This window comes from Tursiops truncatus, chromosome 3, assembly GCF_011762595.2.
Source record: "Tursiops truncatus isolate mTurTru1 chromosome 3, mTurTru1.mat.Y, whole genome shotgun sequence".
Taxonomy (NCBI): Eukaryota; Metazoa; Chordata; class Mammalia; order Artiodactyla; family Delphinidae; genus Tursiops; species Tursiops truncatus.
In genome coordinates this window covers 90,788,372-90,806,586 of record NC_047036.1, presented here as the reverse complement: position 1 = coordinate 90,806,586, position 18,215 = coordinate 90,788,372, and the positions used below count along the sequence as shown (strand labels likewise).

Below are 18,215 nucleotides of genomic sequence, written 5' to 3'. Positions count from 1 at the left end.
AAGTCTGTAAGAAAAAAATAAACTAGTGCAAGATTTTAAAAAAGACAATGCTTGTCTTTGGAAGGCGTTCTTATGGTAATCTACTTTTCTGTATTTTCATATTATTATAATGCAAATCAATTTTTATATGAATCGCTGGATTGACTTTGTATCCAGTGAATTGACTTCTCAGTCGTGAGAGCACTGGACTAGGAGATGGGCAACCCAGATCTCTTCTCAGCCACTAACTGCGATCTTAGATAAGTCATTACCTCTCTGGGTGTTACTTCTCTTTAATAAGATGAGCTTGTTGGGTTAAATGATTACTAAGATCCCCTTTTAACTTTATGATTTTATGACATCACTGTATAATATTAAAAATGCTGTGAAACTCAAAGTATAATGTTGCCTGAGAGAATGGAAAAACAATCAAGAAATGCTTCGACTTCATATTTCAGATATAAGGAAAATGTCCATTGTGTCACTCTTGAATTGTGCTAACATTTCAAATCACGGAATGCAAAGTATTGGTGGGCTCTTAGATGATTTATTATCATACCATACATGCAGATTGCTTTACAAGTTTCCCAGCAGTAAGGTGTATGCTTCTTTTGGCATGCTCTGACAAATCTGAATGAACTTACACAAAGCAACATTGGCCCTCACTAAGGTCAATTTCAACAGTCTCCCAACATCCATTTTGCCTCATGTCACATATTCTTCCGTTATGTTCCTGGGAAACACCAAAAAATGAGCATGTTTACTCATTTACTTGGGTTGTCTAACCTGAGTCCAAGAAGAAGCCAGTTGTCTGTGGCTGTCATGTTGTCTGCCCCAGGCTTTGGGCAGCTGAGAGCCAGTGACTCTGATGTGTCCCATATGCTGGAAGCAGGGACTGTCAGTCACTGCCATCGAACAAAACGGTAGCTCAGTCAAAAGCAAACAGGCATGATTTTGATGAATTCTCTGTAAACATTCTCTATATTTACATTTATGGCCAGGTCAGACTTACATGTTTACCTAAAAAATATTGTAATATATCTTTGTATTAAGGAGTCAATAGCACCATTTCGACAGGTTTTAAAAATGAAATGTTCACAGCTCCTTTTCCAGTACTTTTCAATCAGAAATTGGGAAGGCAGCCTATGATCTTGGCGGTGTAAACTGCAGTATTTACACTTTGTCTTTGCCCTCCAAATCCTACATGCAGTTGTTTTTGGCTAATGATTTGCAGTCTAAACTACTGGAGATGTAGGTTTCCTGTATAGAGTGGTATTCCATTATCTAATCCTCCAAGCTGCCGTTGAGCTGCTTATGTCCTTTTAGTCCAGAAAACTTTCGACAACGCAGCAGTACAGATTTCTCCTCTAGGAAAAACTAGAAAAGACATACCAGATACTGTCACCTAAGTCTGAAAACCCTAGTAAGTAGTATTCCTTTCTCAACGCCTGCCAAGTTGTGTTTTCTGTACCCCTACAGTATCTCCACGTCTTAACTCCTCTTCCATCACTCAGATGATGGTCAACCGTTGTCCCTTTCTTCGTTTCATTTGCCCGAATAATATAGCAAGTTACTAATCACAGGCATTATCTGAAACAAGCAAAGTGGCAAGACAACTAGAAGTATATATACTGTAATGATTATGTTTTTAAAAGTTTCTTGAAGATGGATGTAAAATACTGCCTGCAATGAGTGATATAAAAAGGAAATTATAGAAAGGTGTATAAAGGGGCAAAAGGGAGAGATGGAGACGAAAGGATCGACTTGAAGTTTAGGGAAAGCAGCTCTGAAGATTTTAAATTTCATTGTCTGAGGCTTAACACAAGTTGTCTTTTGAAGTCTAAACTTTCAGGTATAATTCTATCTTAGATCCTGCGGGAATTGCCCTTTCAGGTCAGATAATTTAAAAGGTTAAAATAACTGTGAAAGAAGTAACCTTGACGTGGCCTCCATTGGCAAAGCTTTAGCAAGTAGTTAGGTGATTTTCTAGTCACCGGGAGTTATTCGGATACTGGAGTTTTGCCAAAGTTACTCAGATAATCACTATCTTCTTTTACTCTGCTTTGTCAGTGGAGATCTCGCCAGTGCAGTTTTTGCTTTTAGTGACAAGCTTTATTTCAACTGGTGACTTGCAAAAATGTCTTTGATGTGTTGGGTGATTTTTATTTTGTTTGGGGACACACCAGATTAGCCACGTATGTAGGAGATCACAGAGGGCTACATGCTCTGAGGAAATGCTGCACAAATGTCTACCCAGAGTAAGAAAGGGGTGAAGAAGTCTAATTCAACTTTGCACAAGATCTGATACTCTTATGCAGACTTAGCAACACTTCCCTGCAGATTTCAGTCTTTCACACCCAGCATTGTTCCTTCAACACATTCCTCCACTCTGCAGATTTCTCAGCCAAATGTTCTGCCTTCCTCCTCCCTACCTGCAAAGGTTCTCCCCATCCTTTATATTTAGCTAATATTCCCAGGAAGTTCCGCTTGATCATTCCAAGCAAAGGGGAGCTTTTCCTGCTTTCCATCCCTGGAGGGCTTACTGCCTGCCTAGATTTAGCACAGGCTATATGTACACTTGTTTTTTCTCTCCAACGACAAAGCTCAGTCCTAGAGGGTAGCATGGGTTTAATTCAACTCTGACTCTTTCATTGTACGTAATTGTTTTTCAATGAAAGTTTACTGAGAAAATGGGTCCCTGGCGTGCGCTGCTCCTAGAAAGCTTCAGAATCACCGAATCATCTCCTTAAAGTGTGCTTGCGATGTAGGCCTAATATTCCCTAAACTACACTGTTTAGTTTTTTATTCTGGGAGGAAAATTAGCTACTGGCTTTGGTTTACTCATTTCTAAGGGAAGCTGGTGACCCAGATATTGAGAGAAATTTTAAAATGATAAGTTTAGTCCGTTAACAACTGCTTTCAAACTCTGAGCAATCAAGAAAAATGGGTAGGTGGGAATGTGGAATCCTCATCTACATTTTACCTTTTCCCTCTTCCATTCCGGTAAAGTCTCCCTCCTACTCACATCAACCATGAGGAGCAGGCAGACGATTCATCTCTTTTTTTCCTGAGTTCTATAGTGTATCCAGTGGCTACATCATATTGATTGCTGCAACAGTTTAAAGAAAACAATATATTATTTAATTAGAGTCATGATATAATTTTAGCTTTTCCTAATAATAAGCTGGTAATAGGTTTTCTACTCAATATCTCACTTGTAACCTTTTGGCTATAGATGTTCAAAGTCAAACACAAAGGTCATGCATGCCTACATTCTCAATATCTGGGCCACCTGCTTCCCTTAAGGCAAATATTGTGGAATGAATAACTTCTCTGTGACAGAAATAGACTAAGAAAAGGGCCCCTCTTGGATTTCTAAATATGTAAGAAAAGGAAAGGAAAGCATTTGCTCGAGGCCTTCTCTTTCCGAAGAAGTGAAATATATAACACTCAGAAAAACACAGGGACTGGAAAGTAGCTTTCTTACATTAAAAAGTTGGCTATTTGCCTATTTCCTGAGCTATTGATAAGGAAGTCATTGTCATAGAATGCCACATAATAAAGCATGTTATTTCCTAAAAATGATTAAATGAAAATCCAATTGGTATTAATTACTTGAAAATATTCTAAAGGATTCAGAACCAAAGGGGGCTCTCATTTCTTGGCTTACTAAGTAACAGCTGCAGATTGACTTAAATGGGGGGAATACAAAATGTCATTTACATGATTTTAAATAAAAGGATCAAATTTTCTAAAACGTGCTTGATGTGCTAGAAATCTTTCTAATTCCTCTCTCTGAAACAAGTCAATTCGTACTCTAAACTTTTCTTTTCAGGAATGATGCAATTTTGAATTTTTAGTTCTGTAGGGAAATTTTACTGTTAAGTTGTACTTCCAGCAAAATTATTGTTGAGACCATCTGCACAGAAACAAACCTGTCCTAACTTCCTAAGAAGCAAATGGGATAAGAACCCTAAGCTAAGGAGAAGAAATCTGGAGTATGGGAATCTGTATTCCTAGATGTTACCAAAAAGGCAGAGTGCCATGAAAAACCAGGGTCATCAATTATTTTTCTGTAAAAGGCCAGATAAACATTTTAGGCTTTTCTGGGCCATACAGTCTCTGTTGAAACTACTCCACTCTGTCCTAGTAGCATGAAAGCAGCCATAGCCAATGTATAAATAAATGAGCATGGTCGTGTTCTGATAAAACTTTATAAAACAGCGCTCTGATGGATTTGGTCCGTGACCTATAGTTTGCCTGACTCTTGAAAACTGATCTTTGGAGATTTAACTTTATTTCCTTGGGTAGTTATATGGAAATTACTTTTTAAAAATGCACTTGTAAATTTTATGTGTATATCACAAAGACCATAGATAAAAGAATGATTGTCATTCAAATAAGAAAGAGTATAAACGTTAGCCCCTAACTTGTTTACTAATAATCCCTTTTGTCTGTCACCTGTCTGCTGTTCCCACTCAGTAAACTCAGAGGACATTTTAACATGTCAAGGGAAACACACAGCAACATCAGTCAGACATGGAATGCACTACTACTATTATGTTGTTTGGACCTAACTACTTAAAAAATGGGCATGTTAGGTAATTCTTTTGGCTTGGTAGGTGGGGGTCATGAAAATATTACTGAAATTAAGGGTGCATGAATATAAACATTTTGGGAACTTCTGAAATAATAATCTTGACAATAAAACTCATACTCATGAATATGCTGTTTGTATGCTACTGTATATTAGCTACATGATAGGCTATAAAAATAGGTCAAGTTAAAAGGAGGCAGTTATGAGATGACAGTTGTCACTTTATAGTCATTCTTACTTGTATCCTTTACAAACCAGATTAACTACCATACATGTATCAAGGAAAGGACAAAGAAGGGACAAACTTAGTAAATTTTTATCATCCACAACTGATTGTCAGAGTGAGAGAGTGCTTAGGGAAAACAACAGCTTTCAAAAATTCTAATATGAAGCCTGTTATATTTGAGTAGCCCAAAATAATCTTTTAAATGGAAAATAAATATTATATAATCTGACTGAAGATTAACTATCTGCCATTTTTAACACACTGAATCACAGAAAAGGCTACACAGATATAAATATTCCATATCCATGGGTATTCCAGGTCAGTTTTCAAAATGTGCTGAAAGCAACTAGTTAAGAACAGTATGATTTTGCTGTCTTAGCATTGCTGTTTAGAGTTTCAAACTAAATTCTGGGCCACCAAAGACTCCATATTTCTTCGACCAGTCTGGGATACTCTTTCCAGGATTTTAGAGGACTTCAAAATTCGAGAGGGCAGCTTGATGGCCATAGGGATGGAAGAAAACATTGATCTGGGATAAGTGGTAGCAAACCAAGTCATGGGAAGAGCAAATGATTGGTGAAATCTCATTTTCCATTACTGACTAATGGCACTGTACCAATATTCAAACAGTATCACTGGAAGAGGTGTTTCCCATTTGGCTCATTTGAGCTCAACCAAGACAGATGCCTTGAGTCTTCACTAGAGCAATGTCTGATTCCTGTCAAGGACTCACATGGTCCACTCTCATGGCAAGGCTTCCTCCTTGTCCTAGGTAGACCTCTGGGCCAGGTGACAGAGAGAAGACTGAATCTTGAAGGAAGTTAAAATCACACAATCAAAGCCTCTAGAGTACACCACAGAGAGTGTGTGAAAATTAGAATTTTAAACAAGCAAACATAAATTAGTCAAGTTTGTTATTGCTCTCCAAGAAAAGTATATAAATGGTTGGGCTATGTGAGCTGAGACTATATTATCTGATCTCAGGTGATATTTGAAAGTAATGATGACAAAAACTGGCCCTTAACAGATCAGGATATAGAAAGAAGAAATGCTGAGCTTGGTTACTATGGGTGGATAGCTGATATCTCTCCAGTGATCTTTTAGGTTCTTTTTCTATTTGTCAAGGAGCCAGAAACTCACCCTGAGTTGTGCCAGGGGAAGAAAAGAACTTTGAAAAAGTTTTATAGAAAATTATTGGTTACATTTCTGCTTAACATGTGGTTATGAATATTATACCAATATTGAGATTATACGTGCATAAATGTTAAAAAAAACAGTGAAGACACACATAGAGTCTAACCAGTAAGCAGTATTTAACCAGTAAATGCTCAAATGTTAGTAACGACCTTGATCAGAGACATATCAGTGCTGAACATTAAGGAAATTTAAATAAGACCTAATAGGCAGTAATTACAAGGATATTACAAATCCTATTATGTAAGTAGATGTCGGAAAAGTTTGCACCAGCTAAAGTAGACCTAGATAACCAGACTGAATACTCTGCAATGACAAGTAAATTACATAATGGCACTGTAATTATGTAATTGACTCTTCTCAGAATATTTATGTCAATTTATGTGGAGTCAGCCTCATCAAGAAAAACCTAGTGCTGATTCACTTTTTTGACTTGTTTTTGCATTTGCTTTGCAAAGACAATCCTAAAACAGAATAAATGATTTACTGATTTTATCCTTTGCCTTTTTTGGCATTTACTTCTTTTATTTTCCGATTTGAAATGCAACCAGATGCTTCTGTGAAACAACTGAATTATGAAACAAAATGGCTTTCTCTAAATTTTCAGTCTATAGGCAATCTTCAAGCAGTTACCTTTCATGTAAAACTGGAAATAGGGATTGCTAAACATTCTAAATTACAAAATATGTTTAAAATACTATGTAATTGAGGTCACAGTAAAAGGCAAACTGTTCTTTTCTTTTAAAGTCTGCCACTAAAAATGGCTATAGAACCTTGAGGATTATTCTAAAATAGCAATATGTAAGAAAATTCCAAAAAGTCTTTTGAATCCATGTGTAATGGCAGAGTTGATTAAACTCTTCTAAGGAAATATAAAAAATGCCAGCGGATGGTCATATTCTCATTTTAGGGATAACTGGGTTGATATCATCCTCATCATACAGTCTTTATCATGCAAATTTGGTATATTTCAGAAGATTTCTATAAAAAATATTGCCTGCAATACAAGGATGGTGTCCAGCCTTGTTGGTGGCCAGGCCTACGAAATCCCACTAAGATTCTGTGTGCAGCCCTTCCTGAATGAGGACACATGGTTCGCCCACAGAAGATTTTGGTATGTGAGAACACGATTGACTTCATGGCAGTACTCAGGAGACGCTAGCCTGTAGTCAAGATTCCAGGGCCCAAAGAGAGGAACTATAGCCAACGGACAACTTGCCAATGCCCAGGAAAGTTCTCTAACAGTCATGCTGGGAAACACTTCTCCTCTGAAGCACATGAATAGGTAGACGTGGCCAACAGAGTTTTTACTCATTTCAGTCTATGACATTTCTGAAACATTTTCTTTTTGGCCTCCTACCAACTCATCAGTGTGGAAAACTGAGGCAGCTCAAATCTAAGCATAGAAATTTGTCTGTCATTTTGCTTTGAAAGTGCTCTAGACCAGCGCTCTTCTAGTACCACTGTAGCCACTAGTCACATGTGGCTGTTGAGCACTTGATGTACTAAAGGTGTAACATAATCCTTCTTTTGAAAACTTAGTACAAAAATAAAAAATTTATAAGGTCTTGTTAATTTTTCATATTGATTATGTATTGGAATAATAGTATGGATATATTGGATTAAAATATAGTTAATTTTACCAGCTTTTTTTTTCTTTTTTCTTTTTAAAACGTGGCTAGGAGAAAATTTAAAATTACATATGTGGTTTGTATCATCTATATTAGGCAGCACTTGGTCTAGACAATAACTTCTACAACCATATTATTCTAATTTCTACCTTATTTATGTGTTCATGGGACAAATGAGCTCTTACGGTTTGAGAAAAACCACTGGGATTCCAACTAGACTTTTTAAATGGGAGAAATAATTCAAGATTGTCCTTCTCTATGGCAGAATAGTCTGGTTTATGCTATGTATCTGAACTTATCTGAGAACAAAAATCAATAATATAATAACTGTCATCTCTAAAATGGAAAATGTATTGTTTGCTGAAATTCCCTTAATTATTTGCTTTGTGACTACAGTGTCAATTAAAGGAAACATTATGAAATAGTTCATCAAATTAAGGTTCTATCTGCATTAGTCTATTATAAATAAGTAATCTTTGAGATAGATAATATATCCATTTTAACAAGCAATATAAATGTTTACTGTTTTTTCAAAAATGTTAATTTAACTATCCTAACTTAAATAGCATCTCTGTGAAATCCTAGGTTGAATCATTTGGCTGAAATGCCCGATTTTTGTGAAACTTTGACTTGTTTTCCACTGAAATGACTAACTCAGTCACTTAGGCATTATCAGGACTTAATCTTTAACATACAAGTCAAAATTTACAACTCCTGCTGATTTTTAGAGAGTGCAATTTATGGGTTAAAAAAGAGGAAATTACGCTCACACCCTCACAGGGAATAGGCATGTGTACTCATTTAAATGGGTAAATTCTTAAGTACACACTGGCCTTGGCATTTGCAGTGCTCTTCACACTACACAGTCCGCAGGTCCAACCACTGCAGTCAGCCCTGAATGTTGGGATGATATAACCATTGCCCTTGGAACAATATGGAAGTGGGCTGGGAGGGACAATGTGTTCTCATCTTCCTATTAGTATTGCCACTTTCCATTAAGATTCCTTTCCCTCTCTTCTTCCCTTTTCCAATATATGGGACACTTACCATATATGCCTCACAATATACACCTGTTAAGTCTCTTTGGGAAAAGTATACCAGGCAATTGGTCTTTTAAAATAGAAATCTTAATGCTTAGGGAAGAAGGCATTCTTAAAGTTTGAAACTAGTGAGCCCCTTATAATAGCTAAAATGGAAATTCTGAGAGAATAAAGAAGGAGGGAAACAGAAGAGAAGAAGATAAGTACTCTCTACTAATTAATAAAGATAAAATGAAACAAAAAATCTTTCTCTGAGTCCAGATGATGTGCCCTTAAGGGCTTTTTCCTCCACCTCAGTGATCTGTCAGGCTCCTATATTATGGAAGACAAGAAGTTCTACCTTATTTTCTTCTCATGAGAACAGTAGTAAAGGAAGATTTGCACTTGGAAAGCAGAATGTCTCCTAGGTCGAATAGTCCCCAGAAACCAGAGGTTTAATTTAATTTTCTAATTTAATATTTCTGAGGAAGAGCCCAAAAAAGTTAAGATCTCTATTTTTGAGGAGGATTTTTATGTGATAGTCATTTTTATCCATAATTTTGGCCTGAAAATAATCCTTTTTTAAAATTAAGGAAACCTACTAAAATATGCTGCATAATTAATTTGATAAAAATGTTCATTTAAGCTCAAGCTAGAAATAAATCTGAGGTATTTGGAATTTAACTGTGATTTTTATAAGGGAAAAGTGTTTATATGAAAACCAAAGAAAAATATTTTGAAAAAAATCATGGTAATGTGTTAGGTCTAATGTTACAGCTTCTCAAGAGTCTGATTTGAAATCAGTGTTTTTTTCATTGTTTCTTTTTGTTTTTGTTTACTAAAGTAAATTAAAAGCTGCATTGTCCTACATTTCTGGACATGGAAACTTTCAAAAATACATTGTAAATTATGGGTGCTTCCATTCCAAGTATGAGAAAAAGATATACTAGCTTTTCAGAAATATCTTTAGTCCATAAGCTGTATATCTAAATAACCATCAGTTGAAGGAAAAAAAGAACTTTTATAAAAACAAAGGTTTCCTTACTATACTAAAGTCAATAATGGATGATCTTACAATGGGATATTATTCCCACTCTATTCAGACATTTTGGCACCAGCCTTTGGTGTAGACTTTTCTAAATATCTGAACCTTGGTTAAGTATAGAGTTTATCCATAAAAGTTTTCCTATCTTTAAAATTGTACAAGCTTGTGAATAAATTCAATTTTATCTGAAAAATGACAAGGAGTCAGTCTTTATTAGTCTAAGTCCCAGTCTTATCTCCTTTTCTTCACTAAATTTCTTTATTCCCCCCCTAAGTGTTGTCCATCAGAAGGACTTCTTGTTAGAGAGCAGGTGAAGGAAAGAATAAATTCCTCAGCGTGAGTCTGTAAAATAATTTTTTTAGGACCGTAAAATGGCAGGAATTTGTAATAGAATGTTTTCGGTTATTAGTAATATGGTGTGTATAAATAAAGACAAGATAAAAAAACATTCTGCACACAAGCTTTAGGGGCATATGGTTTCATAGCCCTTAAAGCATGCTTCAGTTTCTTACCATTATAAGTGGATTTTTTTTTTTTTTTTTTGCACATACCATACAACTATAACCTAACCATCTTCTTGTAAACAGTTTGAACACATTACTGAAAAGACTGTGAATGTCATGGGAATACATCTTATAGCTCTACCTAGTATTAGCTGGGCAACAGTCCTTGTAAAGAAATCCAAAGGGTGTAGGCTGGCTAGGTTTTCAAAGCAAAAACAATTTGTTACTATTTACTTCAAATGTGTGCTACTGGTCCCTGAAAATGTATGTTTTTAAATGTTATGTTGTGTTTACTTGCAATTTCAAATTTAATTCATCAGTAGGTATTTGGTATCCATTACATACCATAGAAGACACTATTTTTTCATAAAGCAGTCACATGCATTGAAGTTAGGATTACCAACTGATATATATGTATTTTTTTTGCACCTTAAAAACAGAATCACTATAGTGCATATCATGCTTCCCCACCTTCCTTGCTGAAGGACAAAATGCATAAAGTGCCAGGATTTGGCTCCCAGATGGAAGGAAGCCATTTAGTACTCTGGCAGGATCACATCATTCTGCTGAGCTCCAAATTCCAGAGCAGGGTTTTCTTGCCCTTCTTTGGGGGCTGCTGCTTCCTCAACAGTCTTCAGCTTTTCCTCCACTAGGCCCTCCTCTATTTCTCGGTCAGCCTCCTTTATCCCATCCTCTAATGCCTCGGGCACCATCTTGGTGGCCTCAGCAGCATTTATTTCAGCATCTTTAACTTTCTCTATGGCCTGCACCTTCATCAGCTCAGCCTCTGCCCCCTCAACTGCCACTTGGGCCCCATCTCCTTGCATTTTCACTCCTTCCGGAATAGCTTTGACATCTTCATTGCCATCTTGTGTTGGAGATGGCTCTCGGCTGGCCTTCTGGCTCTCCTGGATGCTGCCATGGCTGCTGCTGGCGCTTCCCAACCGGGAAGAGGCCACCACGGCCTTTACTGCTGCCTGATTGGAAACAGAAAAGTGTCAGGTGTTACTTTCACTTAAAATCCCAAATCAGAGCTCAATTTCAATTTTGCATTTAGGGAGTTTGTTATTATATGTTAGTGTTTAATCTTTGAAAGTGTATTATTCCAAGATTGTCTAATGAAAACTTGTTTGGAGAATGAACAGCAAAATATGTTTAATCTCAAATTAGCATATTTAATCATCTGGACAACCAAAAACCTGAGTAAATGCATTTTCCCATGGATTACCAATATTCAAAAATTTTAGATTGTGTTTCCCAAAGTATTTGTTTCACGGGACACTAGTTCCATGGATGTTTTAGGCACTATCTAGATAAAAGAGTTCCACAGTCAACTTTGTTTGAGAAATCCTGGGTTAAGTCAAGGTTGTTTAATGTAGTGTATTTCAAATTAATATGACCATGGAACCCTTCAGGTTTCTTTCGTCTGTATCAGCCTGTAAGCGGTTGCTGAATAGAACACTGTTTTTGACCCCCAGCTGTTCTCTGAGATCCCCTGTATGTATAGCTAGTCCTAAATACCATTAAGTAAGAGAAAAGCACCTAATTTCTATTCCATATACATTCTATAAAAAGAGATATGTTTTGGTAGATAATTTTCCCTATCACTTGAATTATTTTAATTTTTACGAAGTATAACTATTTGCTTATGTACTAAAACATAGTTTTAAAAATTTTTTTCCCAATTTTTCCATATTCAGAAAGTAGACAACTTTCTGAGTAAATGTTTCCTGAACAATGCTGTTCAAGCAGTTCAGCCTTAATTAAATGAGAAGCAATGATAATGGATTTGTTTGGTGAGTAAAGCTCAACATACAACACATTTCCCTTTATTAACAATGAACTCTGGGAATTCCCTGGCAGTCCAGTGGTTAAGACTCAGCGCTTTCACTAAGATCCCACAAGCCGAGTGGCACAGTGCCCCCCACTCCAAAAAAACCCAAAAAACAAAAAAACCCACAATGAATTCTTATGAGAGGATAACAGAACTACAATTGGCTTTATACCAGCACTGTTGGGATTTCAAAGCAGGATTTTTCCTGGTACCACAGGAGATGAATAATAGTATTAGATAAATAATAGTGGAATCATCTTTGATCATCAAGATATGAGAGAAATTTTTTTTTTTTAAATAAAACAAATAAATGCCATCTAACCTTGAGCTTGCGCCGGGCATTGAATTCTTGGAGCTTCTTTTGAGCTGTATCCATGTGTACAAAATTGGCTGCTTTACCTGTGACCCACGGGTGCTGGAGGGCTTGGAAGGTAGTCAACCTTTTCTTAGGATCCAACACAATTAATTTTCTGACCTGAAATGATAAAGAGCCATAGTCTTCTTAGGGAGATTTTTACGGTGACCTGGGCTTGCCCCTCAGCTCGTGAACTTCTAGGTCTTATTTAATTTCCTTGGCAGTACACTAAATATACATTAAACAATTTTTTTAAGTCCCCAGAGGTTACTGTAGAGACGGCTTCAGGTAGCAGTAGCTGAGGAATCTGAGAGTGGTGTGTGTAGGCTACCTGAGAGCCCAAACTGGTGGATAGCTTGCCCACGGAGGTCAAAGAAACAAGTCCTGCCTTGCCTGTAGACTGGAAGTTCTTTGTTTTTGTTTTTGTGGTACGCGGGCCTCTCACTGTTGTGGCCTCTCCCGTTGCGGAGCACAGGCTCCGGACGCGCAGGCTCAGCGGCCATGGCTCACGGGCCCAGCCGCTCCGCGGCATGTGGGATCGTCCCAGACCTGGGCACGAACCTGTGTCCCCTGCATCGGCAGGTGGACTGTCAACCACTGCGCCACCAGGGAAGCCCTAGACTGGAAGTTCTTTGAATGAGAACCAGCATCTGAATAATTCTCGGCCGTACTTCACATCACTTAGAATTCAGAGCTTAAAATACACATCAATGGAGACGGGCATCGTTCATGCATCCATCATTCTTTCTATGGGAATTGAATGGCAAACAATAGGGGCAGTATCATAGCCCTTATGATTATACCATGAGTCTATCATGAAGTTAATAGCTCTCTAATCCCTTGAGGGTACTTGAAGGAATAAGCCAAGAGCTGGGGTAAAAGCCTATTTAGAATCAAAGTAAAGGTGTCAGTAGCTTGTGGGTATGATTTGTTTACAGGACTGAATTCAAACCAATGGTAGCCTATTCTGGGAGGTTTACCCCTGCTTGTGAGGATGAGCAGACAATAAATTGCCAGGAAGATCAACAACCAAAATAATCCCCAGCCCTAGGCTCAGAAGGGGTGACCTGGAATGAGGCAGAGACTATTTGGAGTCAGGAAGCATGTTCAAGTCCTAACTACTTTTGTGACCTTAGACAAAGACCACATGTGAATTGGGTGACTATGGACACCCTCCTGGGCCCTTTCTTACATGGCCTCATTTCCACCCTAATTCCTTTGTATCGATAAATACATTCTTATAGACATATAACATTTAAAAAAAACCCCAAAACTCATGTAACCCTGTCCATAACCTTATCAATTAGTAACTATTAGCTCCAATTCATAAATGAGGGATGGAAGGAAGCTCAGAAAGATTTAGTGACTTGTGTAAGGTCAGACAACTCTTAACTGGTGGGGGCTATACTCAAACTCGGGTCTTAGAGTTTGTCTCATGGCCACTACACCATAGTGCCTCCAAGGTTGTCAGCCTCTCTGGGTTTCAGTCTGCCAATATGTAAAATGAGGGGCTTTGGATGATTTAAGGCATAAAGTCTTTTCTAACTCTAATAACCTAAGAACTGAACACAGGCTAACAAAATCAGGCAGCTAGTCACATGAAGAATGAATATCCGGTTCTCCTTTCACTTCCTTTTTGTAGCATTTGCAAAGAAATGTGTGTGGGGGGTAGACACTGAATTTGTAAAGGGCAGAGACGTGAGACTGCTTAGTCTTAAAATCAGAGAGGGGGTGGAGGGAGATAAAGATAATTAAGAAAAAGAATGCACAGTAGTAATACGAATTTGATAGTAGTCAGAGCTATCATCTGTTGAACATATATACTAATAATTTTATGTCAATGATACCTAATCCTTACACCATCCCTGACAGATATTTCCCTCTCATTTTCTAATCATCCGTTTCCTCTTATCATTACCATCCTCCTCCTCATGAAAATACAAAGAATTTACTGAAAGCCAGTATGTACCAAAATTTTATATATGTCATCATTAATCTTTACATTTGAAGATACTGATGCACTGAATTATTAAGAAACTTGCTGAAGATTAGAGAGATCCAGTGACCTTGTCAGGATTCTAACCCAAAGCCTTGCCATTATCCTACGGTTCCTCTTAATAGCCCAACTCCCCACTCATTGGCACCATAGCCTCTGCTCATGACAGAACAGATGCAGGTTTTGCGAATAAGTACACATTATGAGGTTCAATGATTGCTTTAGTTCTCAAGTTTTATAAATTTATTAACCAACAGGAGGTCTAGCTGAATGAAGGAACATCACAGTTAACCCTCTTATCCATTTAATTTTTATGAGGGATAAAAAGAAATGGAAGGAAGACTAAATAATGGGGTTATTATTGAGTTAGTTGGTGGTGATTACTTAGTATGTATTATATCCCTTAATTCTTCTAAAGACCTAGAGATAGGTACTGGTATCATCTCAGAGAAGAAAACTAAAGCACAGAGAGGTTAGGCTAGCCCAAGGTCATATCTGTAAATTATAAGAAGGGGGGTCACTTGAATCCAGGCATGTCAGACTTTAAGAATCCTTGGTCTGTTTCCTGATTCATGGTTTCATTCAACAAATATTTATTGAGCCTGTACTTTATGTCCATATGGTACTAAGATCTGGGCACACATGCTTCACCCTCTCCCAGAGCTTACAATCTAATTAAGGAACACCTTTGAGCAAGTATATAGAAATGATGACCATCATGAAAAAGGAAGTCTAGGGGGCAGAGGAACAAGTGGCAGAAGGAATGAACCAACTGTGAGAAGAATGGCCTGCTGAAGACGAAATCTCCCAGAGAATGCCAAATGGCAGCCAGGGCTTGAAGATTAGAGTTACCCATGTAAAGAGGCGTGTATGTGTACGTAATGGTGGAGAGGAAGGAGGAAAGAACATCACAAAGCAGAAGAAAGAGCAACATACCCAGAGCTACATTGATGAGGGACTGGAAGTCTAGTGCTCTGGAGGAAAGAGAGAGATCAAGGGAGAGTGATGTGAAGTAAGTGGCACAAGAGAGGGTGACACTTATTTATAAAACCATTCCTCTGGATCCTGTGTGGAGAGTGTACTTGAGAAGAGCACAAGAAGAGGCAAGGAGACCAGATAGGAGGCTGTGGCCGTGAACCAGGAGAGGATGGGGCTTGGACTAGGCAGTTGTAGTGGAGATGGAGAGAAGTGGACGGATTCAAGAGATGTTTAGGAGTGTGGCCCCTGACATGAGGGAGGAGTTGGGATGACACATTCCCACATCACACACATGGCCTCTCTTTCACAACCATGTTGGAAAATCCGTGACCTGTAGGATATCTGTTTTCATGAAAGAACACAGATGGTAAGGAGGGAAAAGAGCACTGGATAAGGGGTCTGGAAATCTGCATCCTTAGTTCCTAACAATGCCTTTCTGCTGAGAAGCTGTGTGAACTTGGACAGTCATTTCACTTCTCTGGGCTTTAGCAAACTTATCTTTAAAATGCAGGGAAGATTAGATGACTCCTAAGATCCCTTGGAGATCTAACCTTCTATGATTCAGAAGTTAGCTTTTAGTTATTTCTGCACGATTTCTCTCTAGAGGATTGATGGTAAATGTTTCAATTACACCCTAGTATCCTGTTTATTTTACAACAGGTGGGCCATCTCCCTAGAGGGTATGTGTTTCCTGAATGCAAACAAACTTCAATGTTACCTGAAGTGAGAAGCCAAGTAAAACAAACAAAAAAACCAAACAAAACGTATAGTGTAACTTGTATAATGATAATCATGCATGATGGGACTTGTGTTACTATCAGGATATTTTAATAAGTTTGAACATTTCAAGAAGCAATGTTGTTTTATTCAAAGTATAACTAATCTAGGTGATAGCAAGCCATTTTAAAACAGAATTCTTCTGTGTAAATTATGTTTGGATTCACTCAGCACAGCTATCTTCATAAGCAAGGTTCTGCATTGACTAGATGGTAAAAACTCATTAATTAATATGCCATAATTTGTGATAATTCAGCTAGAGATGAATCAAACGTACCTTTTTTCATTATCTATAAGGAAAATGCATTAGTGTGCATTGTTTCATTAAAAATACTTTATAATTAAAAAGAAATAGGCTATTAAGAGGGGTTGATTTAAAAAATGGCACTGCCCATTAATTAGATAAAAATGAATGCAAGGGATTTTATTTCATTTTGTTTGGTCACACTTACCAAATCCTTGGCATTTAGAGATACTTCATCCCACCAGGGGGAGATAAAGTAATATTCACAGTTCAGAATTCTCCTAAACATGAACTGATCGCCTCTTTCATCATAGAATGGTTCAAATCCACAAAGTCTAGAGGGACAAAAGATAGAGAATAAAATGTCTTTTAAAAGCCTAAGCATATTTCACCAATTTTTTGCAGAAATTCAAGACTGTCCTTTTTCACAGCTTCCTGTTATGAATGTAATCGCTCAGTTTAAGTATGTAATCACCTTCTTACAATTCACTTTTGATTATATAAACACACAGTCATGTCTTTAGGAAGTAAGAATAGATACAAAACCAATTTAAGATTTCTACAAAAAGTTATAATCATATTAATAATTATGACACAAACAACAATGGTAATAGCTAACACTATTATAGGCATTATGCTATAGTGCTATTTCCATGGATTTTTTTTGCGGTACGCGGGCCTCTCACTGTTGTGGCCTCTCCCGTTGCACAGCACAGGCTCCGGATGCGCAGGCTCAGCGGCCATGGCTCACAGGCCCAGCCGCTCCACGGCATGTGGGATCTTCCCGGACCGGGGCACGAACCCGTGTCCCCTGCATCGGCAGGCAGACTCTCAACCCCTGCGCCACCAGGGAAGCCCTCCATGGATTTTTTTCCCACCAGGAATTGAGAAGACAGATTGATTAGAATTCCAATTGATTACAAAACAGAAAAGTTAGGATTTTGAGAATAAAGAGGTTAAAAGGTGGAAAGAAAAGTTTTTAGTTGTTTTTATTCAGCCCTTTTCATTTGAATTCTTCCATAGAGATGAATAAAATATTCGATTTCCATCCCATTCCAGTTTGGATTTCAGAGTGAACAAACACAAGAGCTAACACTATTGTCAGGGAATGGCCTTTTAAAACTTACTACAGTGAGCAGCTGCAGCCAGCAGAGGTGAGCAGCCTAGCGTTAGCGCAACCTGGTAAGGACCCTCACTTTTGCACATCTTAAAGACACCTCACTATGTTCACCTTCATCTTCCATCACGGGTCAGCATAAAAATGTATGAGAAAAGTGGGAGAAAAGAAACAGAGAACCATCTCTGGCATCCTAAAGAGAGAGAGGAAAAGTGAGTTGCTGGTCTGGGACCACCAAGCCTCTACTGTTTATAGGTGGGTGGAGATACTGAAATCACTAAAGACCAAAAGGGAACTATTTTTTAAAAGTCCCTGCTAGGGCATGTGTTGCATCTGACAAGGAATGAAGGAAAAAGAATGAAAAACATTTCCCCAAATTCTTCCTTCAAACTGGCCAGGTTGGTGCCGAGAATGAAACATTCCAGTGCATCCTAATGTAGTGAGTTTCTAGGAAGAAGCAATTTCTCATGTTCTTTTGCTCAGGGAACGTCCTGTTGGGAGAGTCTTTGTTTCTTTCAAATATTGTGGAGCCAGCCAGGAAAAGGCAAGGCTCAGGGAGTGCTGAGGCCTGGGCTGTGCATCCTCCCTCTCCCACTGCAGAAGTCCGCGCAGAGGATACTGCTCCAGCAAAAGGAGAGAAGGGAGCACAGGTCCACACGTTGCCAAGGAGGCAGTTCATCCTCACCTGGCCCTCCTCTGCCCTCCAAAACACTAGAAAAA

General features: G+C 38.0%; 1 protein-coding gene across 1 annotated transcript in view; it reads right to left on the bottom strand.

Moving 5' to 3' along the window:
* Window positions 1-506: 506 nt before the first annotated feature.
* CAMK4 (calcium/calmodulin dependent protein kinase IV) overlaps window positions 507-18,215 on the bottom strand; it is a 227,772-nt gene continuing 210,063 nt past the window's right edge. The window contains exons 10-12 of the mRNA XM_019940814.3: window positions 16,587-16,713; window positions 12,351-12,503; window positions 507-11,171 (exon numbers count right to left, since the gene is read on the bottom strand). Of these exons, the coding sequence (XP_019796373.1) occupies window positions 10,731-11,171; window positions 12,351-12,503; window positions 16,587-16,713 (721 nt within the window). The 3' untranslated portion in view covers window positions 507-10,730. The remainder of the gene's footprint in view (window positions 11,172-12,350; window positions 12,504-16,586; window positions 16,714-18,215) is intronic.